Source organism: Notamacropus eugenii, chromosome 2 (assembly GCF_028372415.1).
Source record: "Notamacropus eugenii isolate mMacEug1 chromosome 2, mMacEug1.pri_v2, whole genome shotgun sequence".
Classification (NCBI taxonomy): Eukaryota; Metazoa; Chordata; class Mammalia; order Diprotodontia; family Macropodidae; genus Notamacropus; species Notamacropus eugenii.
In genome coordinates, this window is record NC_092873.1 from 232,982,451 (window position 1) to 233,002,568 (window position 20,118).

The 20,118-nt window shown below is 36.0% G+C and overlaps 1 protein-coding gene across 20 annotated transcripts in view; it reads left to right on the forward strand.

The window, feature by feature from the left end:
* Positions 1-20,118, forward strand: part of LOC140526901 (utrophin-like) — a 558,532-nt gene that overhangs the window by 394,535 nt on the left and 143,879 nt on the right. For all 20 annotated transcript variants that reach the window (XR_011974583.1, XM_072643530.1, XM_072643537.1 and 17 more), the window contains one exon: positions 672-828. Coding sequence is in view for 19 of the 20 variants with exons in the window: in XM_072643530.1 (XP_072499631.1) it covers positions 672-828 (157 nt within the window). In the remaining variant the exon portion in view is untranslated. The remainder of the gene's footprint in view (positions 1-671; positions 829-20,118) is intronic.

A 20,118-nucleotide genomic window follows, 5' to 3' on the forward strand; every position in this document is an offset into this window, starting at 1 on the left:
GTCCATTTGACAATGCCAAGGACATTGGTGACAACAAGTTTCTTTTCTGGATCTTTGTTAGATGTGACTACAGCACCTGCAGGAGCAGTTTTCAGCCTGCATCTTTGTAGGAGTCCTTTCCTAAAGCAACATGGCTATTCCCAAGGTTTTGGCCTTCTGGGTCCTGGGTTGTTCCTGTCAAGGTCTGAATAAGAATAAGGTTATGGTGTGGTGGTTTGACATGCCTGGCATATGCTACCTCATGCCTTTCCCTCAAGCTGTCCCCTATTGCTCCAACTAAGCTGACTTGCCTGTCCAACACTTCCCCTGCGCCACTCCCTGTTTTTGTAGGGATTGTCATCTTTAAGGAGACTCTAAGCCCCTTGAGAACATAGACTGTCTCCTTTTTGTCTTTATATCTCTACTTGTACACATAACAGATGCTTAATTAATGTTTATTGTGTTGGATGGAATTGAATTAAATGTGTCTCAGATTCCTGGTAAATTTCACATGAGTTATAACTATAGGATTGTATCTATGAAAATACTTATTTTTTCTCTCTACAGGAAGTCATTTTTCTTTGTTGTAAATTCATCCTGATTTTTTAGAGCCATTAGGCTACCAAGAAAATTTAACTTGTTTGCAAAAGCATTTGAAACATCTCAAAGTGGGGTGCCTTCTCTCTCTTCAGAGCACATCTGGAGGCCAGTGCTGGAAAGAGAAATAGATATCTAGCTTGTTTGGAAGATCTGTCTGAATGGCTAACACTGAAAGATGATCAACTCCAAAAACAAATGCATGCTGAGGTGGATGAGACCGCTTTAAAAGGGCAGCAAAACCATTTAAAAGTAAGCCAGCTCTACTCTATTTAAATCTTTCCTCTGAAATGTAATAGTATTATAATTGTCTTTAGTAGCTTAGAGTAGGACGAAAATATCTAGAGCTAATCGTGGAAGTTGAAATAAATTTATAAGTACAGTTTATATGTACACATGTACCTGTCTTTCCTCCCCAATTCCCCTCCAATTAAAAAATACTTAGTAAAATTTGTTTAGCTCTCAGCCACTGACTTGAATTGATTCAGACAAATGTTTGTCTTACTCATTGTCCTAAAATGTTTTCAGAACTTTTAAAGTATCATTAACATAATGTTTCTAAATGATCTGTCTTGCTGGTATATTTATTTTATTTTTAAAATTTTTAATTCATTTTGAACTTAAATATGTAATGACCAAAAAAAGATGTACACAGTGCAGCATCAAAAGAGGATTCGACATGAAGCCGTGAATTGCCATTTCACGCTGAAACTGTTACAAGTGCTAAACATTCTTTTCAAAACTACTTTACTTTTTTGGGCTTCCTACTGACTTTTCTTTTCTTCTCTGCTGTGCACAATTGTTTTCTCCCTCTCTCCCTCCTCTGCCCTAGGGAAGGCTGCCATTGGACACAAATATGTGTATGTGTGTGTCTATGTGTGTATACTACATATGTGCAGTCATACTATTATGTACTCCCCTTTATCAGTTCTTTCTCCAGGGGTGGAATTATCTCTTTGTATATGTCCTTTGTAATTGATTTGCGTATTTACAGCACTCAAAAAGAGTGACTCATTCAAAGTTGTTCATAGAACAGTATTGCTGTTTGTGTATGTAGTACTCTCTTGGTTCTCCTCATTTCAGCCTTCATAATTTCATGCCAGTCTTTCCATTATTTTTTCTAAAATCAGCTAGCTCATCATTTCTTGTGGCACCAGTTGTATTCCATCACTATCATATACTACTACTTGTTTAGCCATTGCCTTCAATTTCCAATTCTTTGCCACCAGAGAGTTGCTATAAATTTTTTAGGACATGTAAATTCTTTTCCTTTTTCCCTAGTCATCTTGGAAACAGACCCATTGCTGGTATATTTAACTAACATCTTAATATTTTGAAGTGGCCGTATAATGGGGTTGGAAGAATTTTTTTTAAAAAACATACAAAATTTCTGTGATATTTTAGTTCAAAGAGTAGTCTAAAATAAAGGTGAAGCAACTAGTCACGATGGTGAAAAACAGGCCTAGTTTAAATCTTGGAGCATATTCCCCCCTCCAAAAAAAAGCAAGAGACCTGCAGGTCTTTCCAGCTCTACCCTTGTTTAAAAAAATTATTTCATTTTCTCTTCATTGTCAAACTCTCTACTCTTTATTCTTCCCCCTACCAAAAGAAAAAAAACAAAAACAAAAAACAAACTCAAATCCCCAACACTGAAATAAGCAAATCAGTACTTCTAATCTCTGAATGTCATATTATCCTGAACAGTGATATATATTACCAGTAGGATTGAATTAACTCATTTTTTTTAGATATTTAAGTCATTTGTCATGTCTAAGTCATTTGATTGACCACATTCCCATCAAGTTTCTTAACCATTTAAATTTTTTTTTAACATTTGTGATGGTCTGCTTCTATTAACTGTAAAAAGAGATCCACATATGTATCATTATCTCAAAGAAAGGTATTATGTTTAAAAAAAAGTATAAAAGAACTATCTATAGGTTGTTGGAGTTTTTTTTTGGAAGTCTTATAAGGAGTATCTACACTATTCATGCTGCTAAATATTGTCTTGGTTGAAAAAAAACCTAATATAAGAGATGAGATTGGGCAAAGGACATTCATATTGTATTTTATGGTTTCAAATGTCTTCGCCTTAGAATAATATAGAAGAGTAAAGAGAAGATTTTGTGGATGAGTGGGAAAAGCAGCAGTGGAGCTTCATGACCTTTGGCTTCATTCATTATTAATTGATTATTGCAATATGCTTCACAAGTAGGGATGATGCCTCCCAAAATTGCATCACCTCTCTGCCTTAGAATAGATAATTATCTATGTAAAGCCCAAAGGAAAATGTATCCATTTGTAAACTTTCATTTTCTTAGTAGTTTGTGTGTCCTTCCCTCTGGACGGTAGATAGCTATATTAATCAAACCATGCTATCACTCAAATTCGTTATATTTACCTCAAGATATAGGAATAATACTGTCATTGGTAGGACAGATCATTCATTTGCCATGCCACTGAGCCAGTTCTCTTTGTCAGCAGTGACCTCATGGCCTATAGTAGGCCTATTCCATGGTTTGATAGTTCTGTGATCTGTTCCAGAGATGCTCATAGGAAAATCAGAGCCCTCTCTTTCTGTAGCTAGTAGCTTGGCAGTAGTATATCTTGAGAGGGGTGTGTTTTTTCTGACTCATGTAAACTGATTCACTTAAGTAGAATTCACAAGTGTTTACTTCTTGTATAGCCTGTGTTAGGAACTGGCAAACTTAGCAGGAAGAGCAATGGGATGAAACAAACCTTATGTGTTTTCCTGCCCACTCACAGAATGCCAGAGGGTAAGGCAGAATTGTTTGGTAGAGGAGGAGGCAAGGGCACTAGGACATTTTTGTTTTCTAAACTAGGGAAGCAGAGGCTTAGGAAAATTCAGTGACCCATTTGACCCCCAACTATAAATAATAGAACCAATTAAAAATAAGCTTTAAAAAGGGTAAAAGTTCTCATTCTGGCATTATATATTTCTTAAGAAAGTTGTAAGATTGCATATGTTGTTGTGGGTAAAGTTACCCTGCTAATTTGACTTGTGTTTTAGGCAAGGGTGTGAGTAGTAATCTGTTAGGTGATAGTTTATAATTTTGGGTGCTAGGAAATTAGATGAAGTCATTGATACCTTAAACAACTACTCATGGTTATTAAAAAAAAAACTCTGGACAGAATTTACCATAGCTTTGTAAGTTAATGTATACATTTAATATACATGACCTTAAATTCTGATTTGTAGAGTGTATGCAGCGTGGAGGTGGATTTGGCATGACTTCTCTAAAGGCTTATTGGGCATGCTTATCAAATTTGCACATGACAAGAAGTTGGAATGGATAGCTTAAATGATGAAAGATAGGATTTCAGACAGACTAGGAATATGGGCCAGTTAAATAAAAACAAGTTTATAAAGGTAAACATAAAGGCCTATATTTAAGTTTGAGAATTTAACTTATAAAATGGTGAGAGGTATGACTAAGCAAGAATTCAAGTGGGTAGGAGACAATGATGTTTGTCTAAAACTTAAGAGTAGGTAAAAATATGATATTATTCAGAAAATGTAAATTAGAGCTTGATTATATAGGACATTGATTGCCAGAAAAATAAGTTTATATAAGGTAAATATGCTTCATTCAGAAGGTTACTCTAGCAGTGGTATAGAAGATGGCTTAGAATAGATTTGGACAGAAAGATAGGCTTAGGCAGGAAGTTATGAGAGTCATCTAGGGGAAAGGAAAAAAGTGTTTTAAATGAGAGGGTAATGAGATTGCCAAGAAGGGAGCAGATTCATCAGATATTTCAAAAGAGAAGCAGAAGTTCAGGCAAATTGTTGTCTTCCTTTTCTCTCACTTCCCAATTGAGTCTTTCATGTAACAAGCATTTATTAAGGGACTAATATATGCCAGGCACCATGCTTACCACTGTTGATACAAAATAAAAATAAAAATCTTTAATCTAAAGGGACTTACATTCTATCAGAGTGGACATATAATAGTGTATCCAAAACCTTAGTGCAGTTTTTAGCTTTGAATAGTATATGCGATATGATTTTAATACAGTCAGGGAGACAGAGTACTAGCATGGGGGGGGAAGGAACAAAAGCCAAAGAAGGAGGCAGTATCAGCAGTTGCAAATGCTGTTGAAATGGCAAGAGAATAATGACTGAAAAGATGCCAATGAAATTAACAATTAGCAGATGATTTTTGGTGCCTTGGCACTATCAATTTCAGTAGAGTGGAAACCTGACCGCATTGTAGGCCCTGAGGATATACAAAGTAGCACACTAGCTGTATTAAATATGTGTTGATGATGAGATACAGAATCAGTTCTGGGAAAATACAGAACACTCATGGGTGCAGTCATTACTGAAATGTTCAGAGCCACTATTCTAGATGTAAACAATTCTTACATATATTTTGCTTGTAATTAAGCTACATGAGTTCCTATGTTAGTATGCGCTGAGCCCACCATTAAGCAGGCAATCCCACTTGAAGCACATCGAAAGATTGACGACTTGGCAGAGGAGATAGTTTTCACCTGGCCTTTGCTGCTTAAAAAAAAAAATTAAACATTCACTCATTTTTCTTTAGCCACTCCTTCACACATAAGAAAAGATAACTGATTAGCATTGTAATGTTACAAAAAGGATTAACTAATGTAAGGTAGTGGAGATGGAGATTCTATACAGATCTCAGGACTGCATCATAAAGATTCAGTTTTTGTCCAAAAATTACACATCTCACTGATGCATATGCTATCCCCAAGTCCTTGGCTCCCCTGGAGCTTTTATTTAAAACTCCAATTTTCTTTTATACACTAACAGCTATGTACTCCATTTCTACATTTCTCTTTCATTATAGAAACTGATATAGAAAAATTTGATCTCACTTTTTTTTGCCATCAGTAATTCTTTTTTTTAAATTATTTTTTAATGTTTAACCATCACTGCCATACAATTGAGATTTTATCCCCCCCACACTTACCCCCCACTACCCCCCTCCCTCCCCACAACTGCATACAATTCTGTATAGGTTCTACATATACTTTCCTATTGAGTACATTTTCACTATAGTCATGCTATGTAGTCAGACTAGAATAAATGGAAGAAATCATATAACAAATCAAAACATGATACACGAAAACATACACATACACAAACATGATCTGCTACATTCTGCGAATGACTTCCATATTTCTTTCTCTGAGTGTGGAAGGCATTTTGCCTTAGAGAACCACCATTGGGATTTTATTATTATTTTTTTTAAGAAGTTCTTGCGTTATTACAAAATTCCAAGTCTACGAGAAAAAACTCTCGCACACTGTGGTCGTTGCTGTGCACAAAGTTCTCCTGGTTCTGCTCCTTTCACTCAGCTTCAGGTCATATAAGTCCTTCCAGGCCTCTCTGAAGTCTTCTTGTTCATCATTTCTTATGGCACAATAGTACTCCATTACATTCATATACCATAATTTATTCAGCCATTCCCCAATTGATGGACATCCCTTTGACTTCCAGTTTTTGGCAACTACAAAGAGTGCTGCTATAAATATTTTTGTACATGTGGGACCCTTTCCCATTTTTATGATCTCTTGGGGATACAGTCCTAGTAGCAATATTGCTGGGTCAAAGGGTATGCACATTTTTGTAGCCCTTTGGGCATAGTTCCAAATTGCTCTCCAGAATGGTTGGATGCGCTCGCAGCTCCACCAACAATTTTCCAACTCTCCCACATCCTCTCCAGCATTTATAATTTTCTTGTTCTGTCATGTTTGCCAATCTTATAGGTGTGATGTGGTACCTCAGAGTTGTTTTGATTTGCATCTCTCTAATCAACAAAGATTTAGAGCATTTTTTCATATAGATATCTTTAATTTCTTCTTCTGAAAATTGCCTGTTCATATCCTTTGACCATTTATCAATTGGGGAATGACTTGTATGATTATACATTTGAGTCAGTTCTCTATATATTCTAGAAATGAGGCCTTTATCCCCGAGCTTAGCTGTAAAAATTCTTTCCGAATTTACTGCATCCCTCCAGATTTTGGTTGCATTGGGTTTGGTTGTGCAAAAACTTCTCAGTTTAATGTAATCAAAATTATCTATTTTGCATTTCATAATGCTTTCTATCTCTTCTTTAGTAAAAAATTCTTCCCTTCTCCATAAATCTGATAAATACGCTATTCCTTACTTCTCCAGTTTATTCATGGTATCAATCTTTATACCTAAATCATGTACCCATTTGGACTTTATTCTTGTGTGGGGTGTCAGACATGGGTCTATGCCTAGTTTCCACCACACTGTTATCCAGTTTTCCCAGCAATTTTTGTCAAACAGTGAGTTCTTATCCCAGAAGCTGGGGTCCTTGGGTTTATCAAACAGAAGGTTGCTATATTCCTTGCCTACTGAGTCTTGAGTGCCAAGTCTATTCCACTTGTCTACCTCTCTGTTTCTTAGCCAATACCAAGTGGTTTTGATAACTGCTGCTTTATAGTACAATTTGAGGTCTGGTAGCACTAGGCCACCTTCCCAAGCATTTCTTTTCATTAGTCCCTTTGATATTCTGGACCTTTTGTTTTTCCAAATAAATTTTGATATTATTTTATCCAGCTCTAGATCTATTGTCTGATAATTTAATTGGTATGGCACTAAATAAGTTAATTTAGGTAGAATTGTCATTTTTATTATATTAGCATGGCCTACCCATGAACAACTAATGTTTTTCCACTTACTTAAATCTGAGTTTATTTGTGCAAAAAGTGTCTTGTAATTGTGTTCATATAATCCCTGGGTTTGTTTTGGCAGGTAAACTCCTAAATATTTTATATTGTCTACCCTAACTTTAAATGGGATTTCTCTTTCTATCTCTTGCTGTTGGACTTTGTTGCTAATATATAGGAATGCAGAAGATTTGTGTGGGTTTATTTTGTACCCTGCAACTTTGCCAAAGTTGTTTATTATTTCAAGTAATTTTTTACTTGAATCTCTGGGATTCTCTAAGTAGATCATCATATCATCTGCAAAGAGTGATAACTTAGTTTCTTCTTTGGCTATTCTTATTCCTTCAATATCTTTATCTTGTCTAATTGCTACAGCTAACATTTGTAGTACCATATTGAATAATAGTGGTGATAATGGACATCCTTGTTTCATCCCTGATCTTATTGGGAATGCATCTAGCTTATCCCCATTGTATATAATGCTTGCTGAAGGTTTTAGATAGATACTGCTTATTATTTTATGGAAAGTTCCCTTTATTTCTACGTTCTCCAGTATTTTTAGTAGGAATGGGTGTTGTATTTTGTCAAAAGCTTTTTCTGCATCTATTGAGATAATCAAGTGGTTTTTGTTAGCTTTGTTGTTGATGTGATTGATAATGCTAATAGTTTTCCTAATATTGAACCAGCCCTGTAATCCCAATAATTCTTTAAAAGGTTTCTGATTAGCTCATTGCCTACTTATAACCATTTATGTTTGCTTTTTTTCTTACATGTACTGAAGCCAGCTTAGTCATTTATATGTACTTGATGATTTTAGGTTGCATCATATTTCTTTTATCAATGCCCTTGCCAAGTGACTCTCTCCTTTGTTCATTGTGAGCTGTCTTCTTATTTGGCTTGGAAACTTCTGCCCCAATGGCAGAAATATAACATTCAAGAGTAACTTCAGTATTACCATGTCCCAAGTTAGAGAAAAAAACATCCCTCCCTTCCTCTGACTCATAAAATGCTTTATCTTACTTATGTTATTTTTATTACATAACTTTTTTAATCATTTAAAAATACATCATACCAATGGATCTTCCATTAGGCAGGCAAATATCTTAAATATAGCATTAATATAGCACAGAATATCAATTTGCTTTATTCTTAAATTATTTATGGTGCATAAATGGATTTTCTGTACATGTTTTGTATGCCACCATACTGGAGGTCATGATTTGAATTGCCAGACTCAGATTTCCCAAGCTTCTAAACAGTTTTTGCAAATGGGGAAATAGTGACTCTAATATTAAATTCTTTATTCGTTTTATTCTTTGCTTTGAAATTGCCATTTTTTTGACTAACCGTGAGGAGAAAATCTTTTTAAAATTATGATTGGCTAGCTTTTAGAGATATGATTTGCTGTTTAAAATGTTAGAGTTTCATCTTTAGTAAACTGGATTTGTTAAATACTTCACATGGACATTTTCAACATGAGTTTCTGTTCAAAAACTTGACAGTGTTAAAGATGTAGACATAACAGACTTTGATGAGATTTCTTATAGATTTATTAGTGAACAGTTATAATGCTCTAACTCATTTCTCTTATAATCTGTCATGCTCTGAAGGTAAAATGAGATTTTTGTCTCACTTTATAAGGGCATTTGATGAATACTTCATATTTAAACAGTTATGTTTCTCTAAGATTAATATATGAGTCAATTGGAATTATAGGTTGAGGATAATCTTGATGAATAGAGCTAATTATACTAAAGAGAATGTTATTTTCCCAATTATCCATGGCCTACAAGTTGCTCCATATCGGACTTAGCCCCTTTTTTTCCTTTTGTGTTCTTTGGCAGCAAATGGGGGAGGGGGGGGAGAGGAGAGAGAATGTGTGTGTGATGATTTTGTTTTAATTTACAATATTTTCTTTATTTAGGTAATCCATTTTCAGAGTAACTTGTCTCTTTAAGTGATTTACAATTGGAAAACTGTTCACTATTTTTTTATTAGATTCCTATTTAAACTTTTTAATATTTAACTCTATGCTAAATTTTATTTAGTGGCTACTATGTACATATAACTCCATTAGGTGATAAGGCTGTAAAAATGGCCTATGCCCTACTTCCAAGAAGCTTATACTCTTGTGTTTACATAGATAAGTGTAATACAATGTTCTGATAGGCAGCAAAAAATGCTTTAGGAAAACCTGAAGAGGGATGAGTAGGAGGGAGACTTTGATCCAAGCAGTGTAAAGTTTGGCTAGAAAGGTAGATTGGTGCTAGTATTTTATCCTGTTGGCCATTTGGGAACCACTGAAGGCTTGTGAGCAGGGAAGCAATATGACTAGATTTGCAATTCCAGGTGATTTTGATAGTCTTGGGAAGGGTAGGTTGGGGTTAGGACAGATTAGAGATAGGAATATGTCTGGATGCTCTAAATAGTTTAGATGATGAACCTAAAAGGACTACATGAAGATGAGGAAGTAAAGGCAAGGGTACTGATGAAAGAGCTGTGATGGAGGTGAATTTGCTAAGATTCCACAGCTGCTTAGATATAGGGTGTGAAGGTAGAGAGAAGGGAGGGGTGTATGCATGTAGTGGAAGGGATTGATCAAGGACCTCTTGATGAATTGGTTTACCAGGTATAATTTGAAGAATATAAGGTGAAAGGAAGAGAAAGAGACAATAGGAGTTTAAAGACTTAAGCAGAATTATTTTCTTAATAGTCCTTGACAAGGTTTGACAGATGCCCTTATTTCATGTTGATGGACCTAGAAGGCAGCTAACCATTTGTCTAAGTGAAGATCAGCCATGCTCCTGAATAATTTAATAACTAAAAGCAAAAGGTATTTTATATAAGGAGTCATTTGAGGTAGAGGACATCTCTGAGGAGTGTGAACTTTCAGAGTAGAGGACGGAGCCAGCTAGAGAAGGAGAATCTGTTTTTTTAGAGGTTCCTTGACTCTTGGGAGGAGTACTTTCTCCTCCTCCACTTACTTTTCCCCACACCTCTATAAGCCATGGAATATTTTATCAGTTATTTTCCCTCTAGGACAGGGGTTTGTGAAAGTTTAAGGAGGATGAGACTTAAAGTTATTCTATCACATTTAACAATTAGCAATTAAAAAGTTACTGGTTCCCTTGGAGAAAACAACTTCTCAAAGGTGGGATATATAGTGGATAAGTAATGAATAGATGTTTTGTGAGGTGTGAGCTCTCAATTCTTCAGGGAAATCCTTTTTTTTTTTCTGATTGACTCCTTTTCAGGCTTCCTATAGGGACACACTGATTTCTTTCTCCTATCTCCTCAAGCACCTGCTTCTCATCTGAATCCCACTTCTCTCTCTGCAGATGATCTCTCTTAATTTGACTGGAATTACACAGTCATTCAGTTTATGAGCTCGGCCAATCCCTCCCCGTCCAAAAAAAAAAAACCCACAAATTCCAAACTCATAACCTAACAACAAGAAGTAAGAGAGAATGTTCATTTTAATAAATCAGGTACAGTTGGCCATAGTGATATGAAAGGTAAGTTTGCTATTTGCTTGGCTTTGCAATTCTATTTTCTTACTGTTCCCAAGCACTTCTCATAGTGTGAGTGACTTTCTCCTATTACTGATAGACATGCACACACTCACACACGCACACAGAGTTGAGTTGTGTCTCTTTGTGACCCCATTTTGAATTTTCTTAGTAAAGATACTAGAATAGTTTGCCATTTCCTTCTCCAGCTCATTTTACAGATGAGGAAAGTGAGACAAATAGGGTTGTGACTTACCCCGGTCACACAGCTAGGAAGTGTCTGAGGCCAGATTTGAACTCAGGAAGATGATGAGTCTTCCTGACGCTAGGCCCAGTGCTCTGTCCACTGCTGATATAGCTAATATAGTTCTTAAATACAAGCCAACTACTAAATCTGGTGCTCAACTGAAGGAAGCTGGAGGTGAAACCATTTTGGAATTATTTAGAGACAGTATTATATCTCACAAGCCTCTTTATAGCGTTATACCTACATGTGATTATTGAGGTTTCTAATACCCCAAACCAAGCATCTATACTAAGGACCATGTGTTCTGTAAAGACAGTTTCTGTGCCTTGTAGTGAGTCTGGCCACACTGCTCCTTCCATGTATAAGGGTCAGTGTGCTTCTGCCTCTGAACCCTACTCTAGTCTGCTATTCCTGTACCTGTCCCACAGCAGGTATGTATATACAGGGCTCCCCTTTTATACTCCAGGGAAGAGCAGCTTGGCTGAGTTACTAGGTGGAGTACCTCCTTTTTAAGGACTAATACTAATATTGAAGTTAAAAAAAATTGGTACGCTGACTTCCCTTACTTGCAGGATTTCAGCATGCCAGAGACTGTACACCTTGGGAGACCTCCTGTGCCTATGAATAGATCTCGGAGAGAATTACACCTTCTCTTTGGATTTTCAATCAGCCATTAAGGCTCACCTAATTTCTCTACTGGGAAAGCCCATTCCTGGATTCCTACCCTTTGCAAAGAAAAGAGAGCTTATTAATTAAAGGGGAGCTTATTCGCACCTATGTGAGAATCATCTCTAGGCTGACCTAGACCTGGATTCAAACTCCAGTTCTCCTGCTCAGTGCTGCACTATGTGCTTTGTTAGCATTTTGCACTGAGTGCAAGTGTCAGACTACTGCATTCCTGTTTTGAAAACAATAGCACTTAAGAGTTTGCATCAAATTTCACCCCCATTGCATCTTCACATCAAGATTTGTATATCTGTGTTGTTGGCAAATGTCCAGAATATAAAAGCACAGTTTAATTAAATAAAAAAAGTCTGGGTTTTTTTTTTATGTTTATAGTTCTTAGTAACAGTTTGGGAAAAAATGTATGTCCCGTATACCTATTTAAATTAACATGTTGGGGGACTCCTAGTACAATGAATAAAACAATCCCTTCTCGCTAAGATATTTTATTTGAAGGGAGAATACAAAAATACATATAAAAAATAAAAACAAGGTAGTCTATTTGACCAGGATTTCCTTTACAATTGGAGGATATGAAAATGCTATCTTAGATTGGGCGGGATAAGCGTTTATATAGTGCCACCTGTGTGCTAAGCACTTTTCACAGGTACAGGCACTTTTACAGGTATTTAACAGGTATTTTATACTTTTCCTAAATTCTGATATGAGAGATTTATTGAGGCTGAGGTGATGGCGGAAATGTATGTCAAGCTTGGAGTTTAGCCAGTCTAAAGGTAGGAAGATAAGAGAATGAAGTGTTATGTGAGAGTAACAGGCTTACCTTAGTACCCCGCATCTAGTTGGTTTGATGTTGAAAATGAAATATCCCTTGTATGTGGATGAGAACCTGTGTTTGGGCAACAACTCTCTACTTAGGTTGCAGTAATAATGAAAGTTCTGTTCTATAGTGTTATATATTCTGATTATCATCTCAAATACATTTATCTGTCATATCACAATTTACTAATAACTTTGTTCCTTAAAATTAAGCTTAAATAATTTTAGCTAACACCTGTACAACTTGCTAGAATCTTAATGAATTTCAGGATCCATGTCAATAATGTGTGAGTTTTCATGGGTAGCAGCAGTTTATTTACTCCTGAAATATTCATCAAAGTATCTCAAAAGTCTAAAAGCTTGCGAAAACTTTTGGGGACACAGTATGTGTATTTTATCATAATCCTTATTGAGGGTCATGAGACTTTCTTTTCTGTCATTAGCCTGTGATAGGGGATAAAGAAGGAATTTTTAAAAAATAAAGAGATCTGTGTGGAGGAACCAGATATAGTGAACCTTCAGTTAAAAGGCATCCAGGAAATGAATGAAACTCCTTTATACAAACTCAATTATGGTGTTAAGAAAAATACAAAATAACTTTATAAGTCATGGGAAAGCAGAAATGTCTGTACTTATAGCTTCATGCCAAAAATAACTCCTTCTTTGCTTCTCTTTGTCCTGGCTCACTTGAAAATATGCAGACTGACCTTCAGGCAATATTGTGGAGTCTGTTAAATTTGTCTTCCGCCATTCAACAGCATTTTCCTCCTAGGTGGTAAATTGCCCTAGTTTCAAAATATATAACCTACCTACCTTCCTTCCTTCCTTCCTTCCTTCCTTCCTTCCTTCCTTCCTTCCTTCCTTCCTTCCTTCCTTCCTCCTTCGTATTCAGAAGTTAAGGAAATCACCAATCTCAATTTGCCTCTGAGAAATGGAGGTGATACATAGCTCTTTTCTGAATCTGTTTGGATAATAGAATGTGAGATATGTGCTAAGTTAGGAGTGGGGAGGAGATGTTTTGATCAGTAATTCTAGTTAATGTGTGCTGATCCTCCACATTTGTCCTTTATGAATCACTGATAGCACATTAAAGGACACGGTAGGAAAATTTACTACTCAATAGGTTTGCTTCGTGCTAAAATTCAAAAGTGTAGGAAAGTGGACATCCCTAAGGAAAGGGACTATGGTATACTGGAAAAAGTTAGAGGACTTGGGTTCAAATCTTGCCTCCAATGCCCGGAGCCTTGGCAAGCCACTAGCCTATTTGGGCCTCAGTTTCATCTGGAGACTGAAGAAGGTGGAGTCGGGAGCTGCCAAAGTCACTTGTAGGTCTGCATTTATGATCCCATTATAAAAGTAAAGGCTTGTGCATAAAAGAGAATGGTACTTGCAATAAGTCTAAGTAAAAACACTCATTATGAGCATTTATAACATTATTCATTTGAATATAACTTCACAATTTTATCTTAGAGAACAAGACAAAAACGAAAGGCACTGCATTTATCCATTTCTTTTCTGGGTTGGAAGGGAGAACAAGGACACATTTTCATAATATGCATTAGTTTATGTTTTCAAAATCTGTGTGAGATATGTTTTACTACTACAGAGATGCTGGAGAAGGAAGGATTCTTCCCTGGGTTTTAATGTGCATGTTCAACAATCTGACGCGTCATTTTTGCTGTCAGAGAGGTAGAACCAAAATGAATTTATACATTAACAGTTCATTTAGGAATGTTAACCAGATGATTTTCTTTTAAAGCACTATGAAAAAGACATTTTATTGCCTTTACATGCAGTTGTAAAGTAAGCTCATGTTCTTTTTTGATGAAGCTTTATTAGTGCTATCAAAATGATTCTCCTTCCTCCTTTTTTCTGTCATACAATGAATTTAGACTCATATTGCTGATTTAGTTTTGAAAGCAAAGAGAAAAAACAGTGAATTATGTTCCAACTAATTCTCTTTGCACTTAAAATATTTATTTGTTTCTTTCTGTTTGCTGTCTTTATGGAGCATCTTTTTAAACCAGTTCCAAATAAAGCCTGCTGCCCTAAGCACCATCTTGAATTAGTGAGTAGAGGTACTCACATTTATATTCTACATATCTCCTCATATTTTGACATTTTAAAGTAAGAATTGCATCTTAAATGTGTCTTATGGTGTTAGAGCCTTTGTTTGACTATGAGACAAAAATGCAAAGAAAATTCTACTATAAAGATACACAGTAAAACAAGTAGAATAAATTGTATAAATTGAATGGCTCTAGATCCAACACTTACCTTGCAAAATTAATAGTTATTTCAAAGCCCAGCTGTTTGATGTTCTCTATTTGTGGGACTTTTGCCCTTGACATAGTGATTTTTGGACTTGTAAATGCAAATGATAATCTAGTGTCTTTGGCAGTGTGATATTCCATAGAATGTGGGAGAAAGAGCCCTTCTTATAGGTGTTCTATCATGTGGATTTTAGCCCCTACTTGGTTACAGTTTTTATGTGTAACCTTCATCAAGTTATTTTACCTTCTCCCATTTTGGTTTTGACCCTTCTAAAATGAGAGGATCAGACTAGATAATTTCTAAATTCCTTACTGTCTATAACATTCTGTGTCGAAGTCTCAAGTTCTCAACCTATGAACTCTTATCTCCCAAGCTGTTTCTCTTGACCTATCATCAACATGGCATGTGATTTGTCTTGTTCCTTAGTATTGGCAAAGCACACGTACATTATGGACAGCGTATTTGATGTGGTGGACTAGCCAAAAAAGATTCCATAAACTTGGCCTCGTTTAGCGTATTCCTCCAACTGAATAAAGTTACTAGCTATGGATTATGCAGCATGTCAATAGAAATTAACCCATTAAGAGAACAAAGAAATGTACGTATTAGGTAGATTGAAGATATGTAGAAACTACTTAAAACACATTGCATCTGGACCTTCCCTCTCTAATGGCTAAAAATCTATTATATCATCAAGAAGTATCTAAAGCAAGATTTTTAGACTGCAGACTAGAGAAAGAAGGCATAATAATGTGTACAATCTTTTAGAGAAGATAGGAAGTATCAAATTTAGGGCACAAGAGGAGTTGACGTTGGCAAGGAGAAAGACCACGTCTTCCAAAGAGACGGGAGTCAGAGAGCAGGTGATAACCAGAGGAATGTGAGAAAAGACTGAACGAATGAGAGGAAGCTCATGGCTAGGGCAAATGGCCTCTTTTTTGTGTTTTTGAAGTAAGAGATGAAGTCCTTAGCTAGGAGATTAGTGGAAGTAGTGCTGTTAGAGACCTAAAAATTAAAAGCAAGATTAAAAACAGTTATTTTGGTGTGTAAGATAGAAAATTGATTAGGGAGGATGTGGAAAGATTGCCTTGCTATAGTGAGAGCCCAATTGAGCTTTAGAATTTTTAGTAATAATAAAAGCATCCTTAAATAGCACTCTATAAGCACTTTAGGCCAGCTAGGTGATACAGTGGATAGAGTGCTGGGCTTGGAGTCAGAAAGGCCTCTTCCTGAGTTCAAATATGACCTCAGACACTTAGTAGCTATGTGGACTCACTTAAAGTGACCAAATAGCAACACATAGCACTTTGTTGTTTGCAAAGCCCTTTCCTCAAACAAAACAAGACAGTTAGTGCATTACTATTCTCATGAAAAGATTAGATCGTACTCTTGAAGGCACGCAGACTTTCTCTTATTTTAGTGCATGAAAACAGGCCTTCTGAGAGGATGTGTTGGAAGGAAGACCGTGGTATTTGGAAGGAATTACACATTAAGAGCAGAAAAATTCAAGTCGAGCTACATTGTACTCTTCAGTTGACAGAACAAACATGAAAGCCACTTTTTTTGTGACCTCTATGTTTGCTACTCTGGAGCTTTTTGTATTAAACAGCTATGCTGGAACATAATTACCTTGGCATTAGTTCTTCATCAGGTGTGAAGGAAATTCAAATTTTCTTTTATGTCACAAGTAGGTAAAATTTTGGGGTGAGTTACATAATATTTAAATGTTCTCTTAAGAGATCAACTATTTTTAGTATCGCTGATATGAAAGAAAATTAATGGAAACTTAAAACTGAAGTAGGAAAAGTTCCACTGGAAGAATTCAGAAATGAGACATTTGTTTCACATTAGTGTGCTAGGATTTCACTTCTATGGAAAACTAAGTATATGGTTAGAGAACCTGCTGTATTTCTGCCTAAAAAGCCAAATTAATCATCTATAGGGAAAGTATAGTTTCAGGCATTCTAGAGTTTAAGTCATCAAGACCTTCTCTCAGAAACCTACCTCAGAGAGTTGTTATGAAGGTAAAATGAGATATTGAATATAATTTCCTTCAGAAACCTTAAGTGCTGTGAACTATTTTTATTAGAATAAGGTATCATAAATCTTTAGTAATTAAAAAAATATTCCTGGACAGTAACATCTCTAACAAATATTCAGTATCATAAAAATAGCACTTGTCCTTGAAAAGGCAAATGTTTGATTTTTATTTTGTATAATTGTCCCGCTATGAGGAACTTAAAAAATTATTGACATTTGGTATAGAGTATAACATAAGGGCATAAACAGCATAGGATTATTCACAAATAGATTGGTCTAGCCTTACAATGGTTAATTTGTATTTATGTTTCATAGTTCTTAAAAAAGAAAGGTTAGTGATTACTTCACAATATATTTCAGAATAAGAAACATAATTTTGGACCTCTAGCTTAAACACCATACAGTACAGAATGATGACATATGTGTGAGAGCACAATCTGCCATAATTATTAACACCTCGCAGTTTAGCTGAAGTTAGCCAAAGGAATAAAGGGAAGACCAGATTAGCTTAAAGACTGCGTTCCCAGAAGCCTCCTGTGTCATCCAGAACCCATCAGAGTTTAAAATAAAAAGGTGGTAGGAAGGAAGAGATTTCAAAATATTGTTAATATATGTATAAATACACATATTACTGGGTTGTCTGAGCAATCTGGCATTGATTTATAATTGGTCCAAATTAATACCAAGTATCAATTAATTAATTATTAATTACCTAAGCAATTAGCAAGAGAAAAAAGAGTGACCAGTTACCCTCCTGCTAAAGTTCTAGCCATGTGACCCTGTCTGCTTCGGTTTCCTCATCTATAAAATGAGAATAATAGTAACGACACCTACCTCCCAGCCTTGTTGAGTGGGTTAATACGAGATATTTGTAAAGCACTTTACAAACCTTGAAATATTATGTAAATGATCGGTGGTGGTGCTGTTATTTATCACTAACTTAGAAGGGTCCTCAGCTTCTAGTCCAACTCTTATCTGATCAAGAATTCCTCAGGCGACATCTCTGACACATTGTCATCTAGCCTGTATCTAGGCTTCATTGAGAGAGATCCCACTGCCTTCTGATGCATCTCCTTTTGCCTTGGGATCCACTAAGTTAACATAGAGAGCACTTTGCAAAGCTTAAAGCACTGTGAAAGGCTAGCTCTTACAGTCATCATTATCATCCCCCTTACTGGAGAGCTTTAATCGTTAGGAAGCTTTTCTTCAAATGAGCCTATATTCATCTCTCCATAAAAGCAGTGTCAAGAGGATGTCAAGGAGAATTAGGCAACAGAGAAAAAAAGCTTTCTAATGTTTGAGCTGTGTGGTTTCTAGGAGTCTTGTTCCACAGAGGAGAAATCTAGAGCTTTAAAGAAGTCGTGTTATTTTACCCTCCAGAGAACAGTAAGGGGAGTAATTCTTAGATCTAAGCAGATGTAAGGAATCTTATTCCAGATGCCAGGCAGAAAAGATTCCTAGCAGTAATTACTTAATGAGAAGGGTGTGGAGATTGGCGTGTATAGATGTGATACCAAGAGTTAGATCTTGCTCTGCAAGGATTTGCTTTTATTCCTGAAATGACATTTCTTTGGACTGAAGACAAGGAGCCCCAGAACCATATTTTGACAAGGGTAGAATTAACTTTGTTTTAGACCACTTCTCACTGACTTACCCCACTAACAACTACCCACAGATGTTGCTCTTTGGCAACAAGGTCAGCCCATGTTTTCCTTCTTGTGAAGGGGGTTATTCAAAGGGACAACACCACATCCCTCTGCAGCCTGCACTCTAGACTTTCTGTTAAAATACAATCTCCTTAGGGGCAGGAACTGTCTTTTTTTTTATTTTCAATACTTTTCACAGTGCATAGTGCATAATAAGTGATTAATTCTTATTATTGATGAGACACTAAATGATTAAATTAACAAAATGAAATTTTTTGCAATAAAGCTCATTTCCATAAAACATTTAGAAATATAACTACCAAAAGTGGCTATCTCTGTGTGTGCACTTTGTGTCCAGAGAAATTTTACTCATGTGGGCTTGTTGAGGAAGCAGAATCCTGGATTTGTGCTGACATTTCTACCTACTAGCTATGTGGTATTACTTAGGTCATTAATGCTTTCTTGGCCTTCATTATTTCATTGGTGAAATGAGGAAGTTGGAATTACGTGTAGATTTCTATGGTCCATTCTAACTCTTAAATGCTAACTAAGAGTGTGTTCTGTTTGGAATTTTGGGAGTGGTTCAAAGAGGGATCCGGCTGACTTACTTGGAAGAGTCAGCTTACTTCAGTAACACCAATGTTGTATTGTTTGTTGTTCATTTCAAACATTAAAACTTTGGCACTTTTCACTGACATTTGGATATACAGAGTATGGAAACTTACTTGTGTTTTATATTCGAGTGACCATATTTGGTATGCTATGTATTTTGTTCTGTGTCTCCTTCATTGAATTAACTTTAAACATGTTCCCCAGTTGCCTTTCTTGGGGAGAACTATCACAGATCCAGGTCATAACCAGATAATTACTTTTAGCTCCAGTTTCTTTTATTCAGAGACAATTTGCGTCTGTATAGAGATGGTGGTAATTTCTAGAAATGTGTTACCCCATAACCTTGCATTCCCATTTATTGCTTGTGATTCTCTAATCCCCTGTAGCTTTAATGTTATCTGTTTCAGTCACTTATTTTTAAAGAGACTGTCAATTTGCAGTTTGAGACTGTAGCTGTGTAAAAGGTACCTTCCATAAAGCTATTTGAGTGCCTTTTCGGAGGATTTTCTCAATGTGCATCTTGATAAGGATTTATTATTTTGTTTTCCTCTTTCCTCTTCTAATATTGAAACAAATTATCCTTAATAGAGAAAATTTCCATTATAAGTCTACTGTAGAATCCCATCCTATTTGAGGTGACCCTTAGCTCTTCTGTCTGTGCTTATGCTTCAGCAGGTCCTATGAAGCAAGTTTTGTTCAGCTCAAGAGAGATTTAAAAAAGCCTTCTCTGTGTTTAGAGTACTTTGCGAGGCTTTGAGTAATGCAGTTCAGGAATACACTTTCTGCCTTCATGGAACTTACAGCCTAATAAGGGGTTGATATCATCATAGATAACTAATATACATACTAAATGCATTAGAGAATTACAAAACAAAAAGCTATGTAAGTTTTGGAAGGGGATGTTACTCTTGGGGAAATCAAAAAAGGTTTTCTTTAGGCAGTGATATCTGAGATGGGCATGTCATCTTAGAGTCTTAGAGGAAGGAAACCACAGGGATATATAAAGGGATCAGCGATTGTT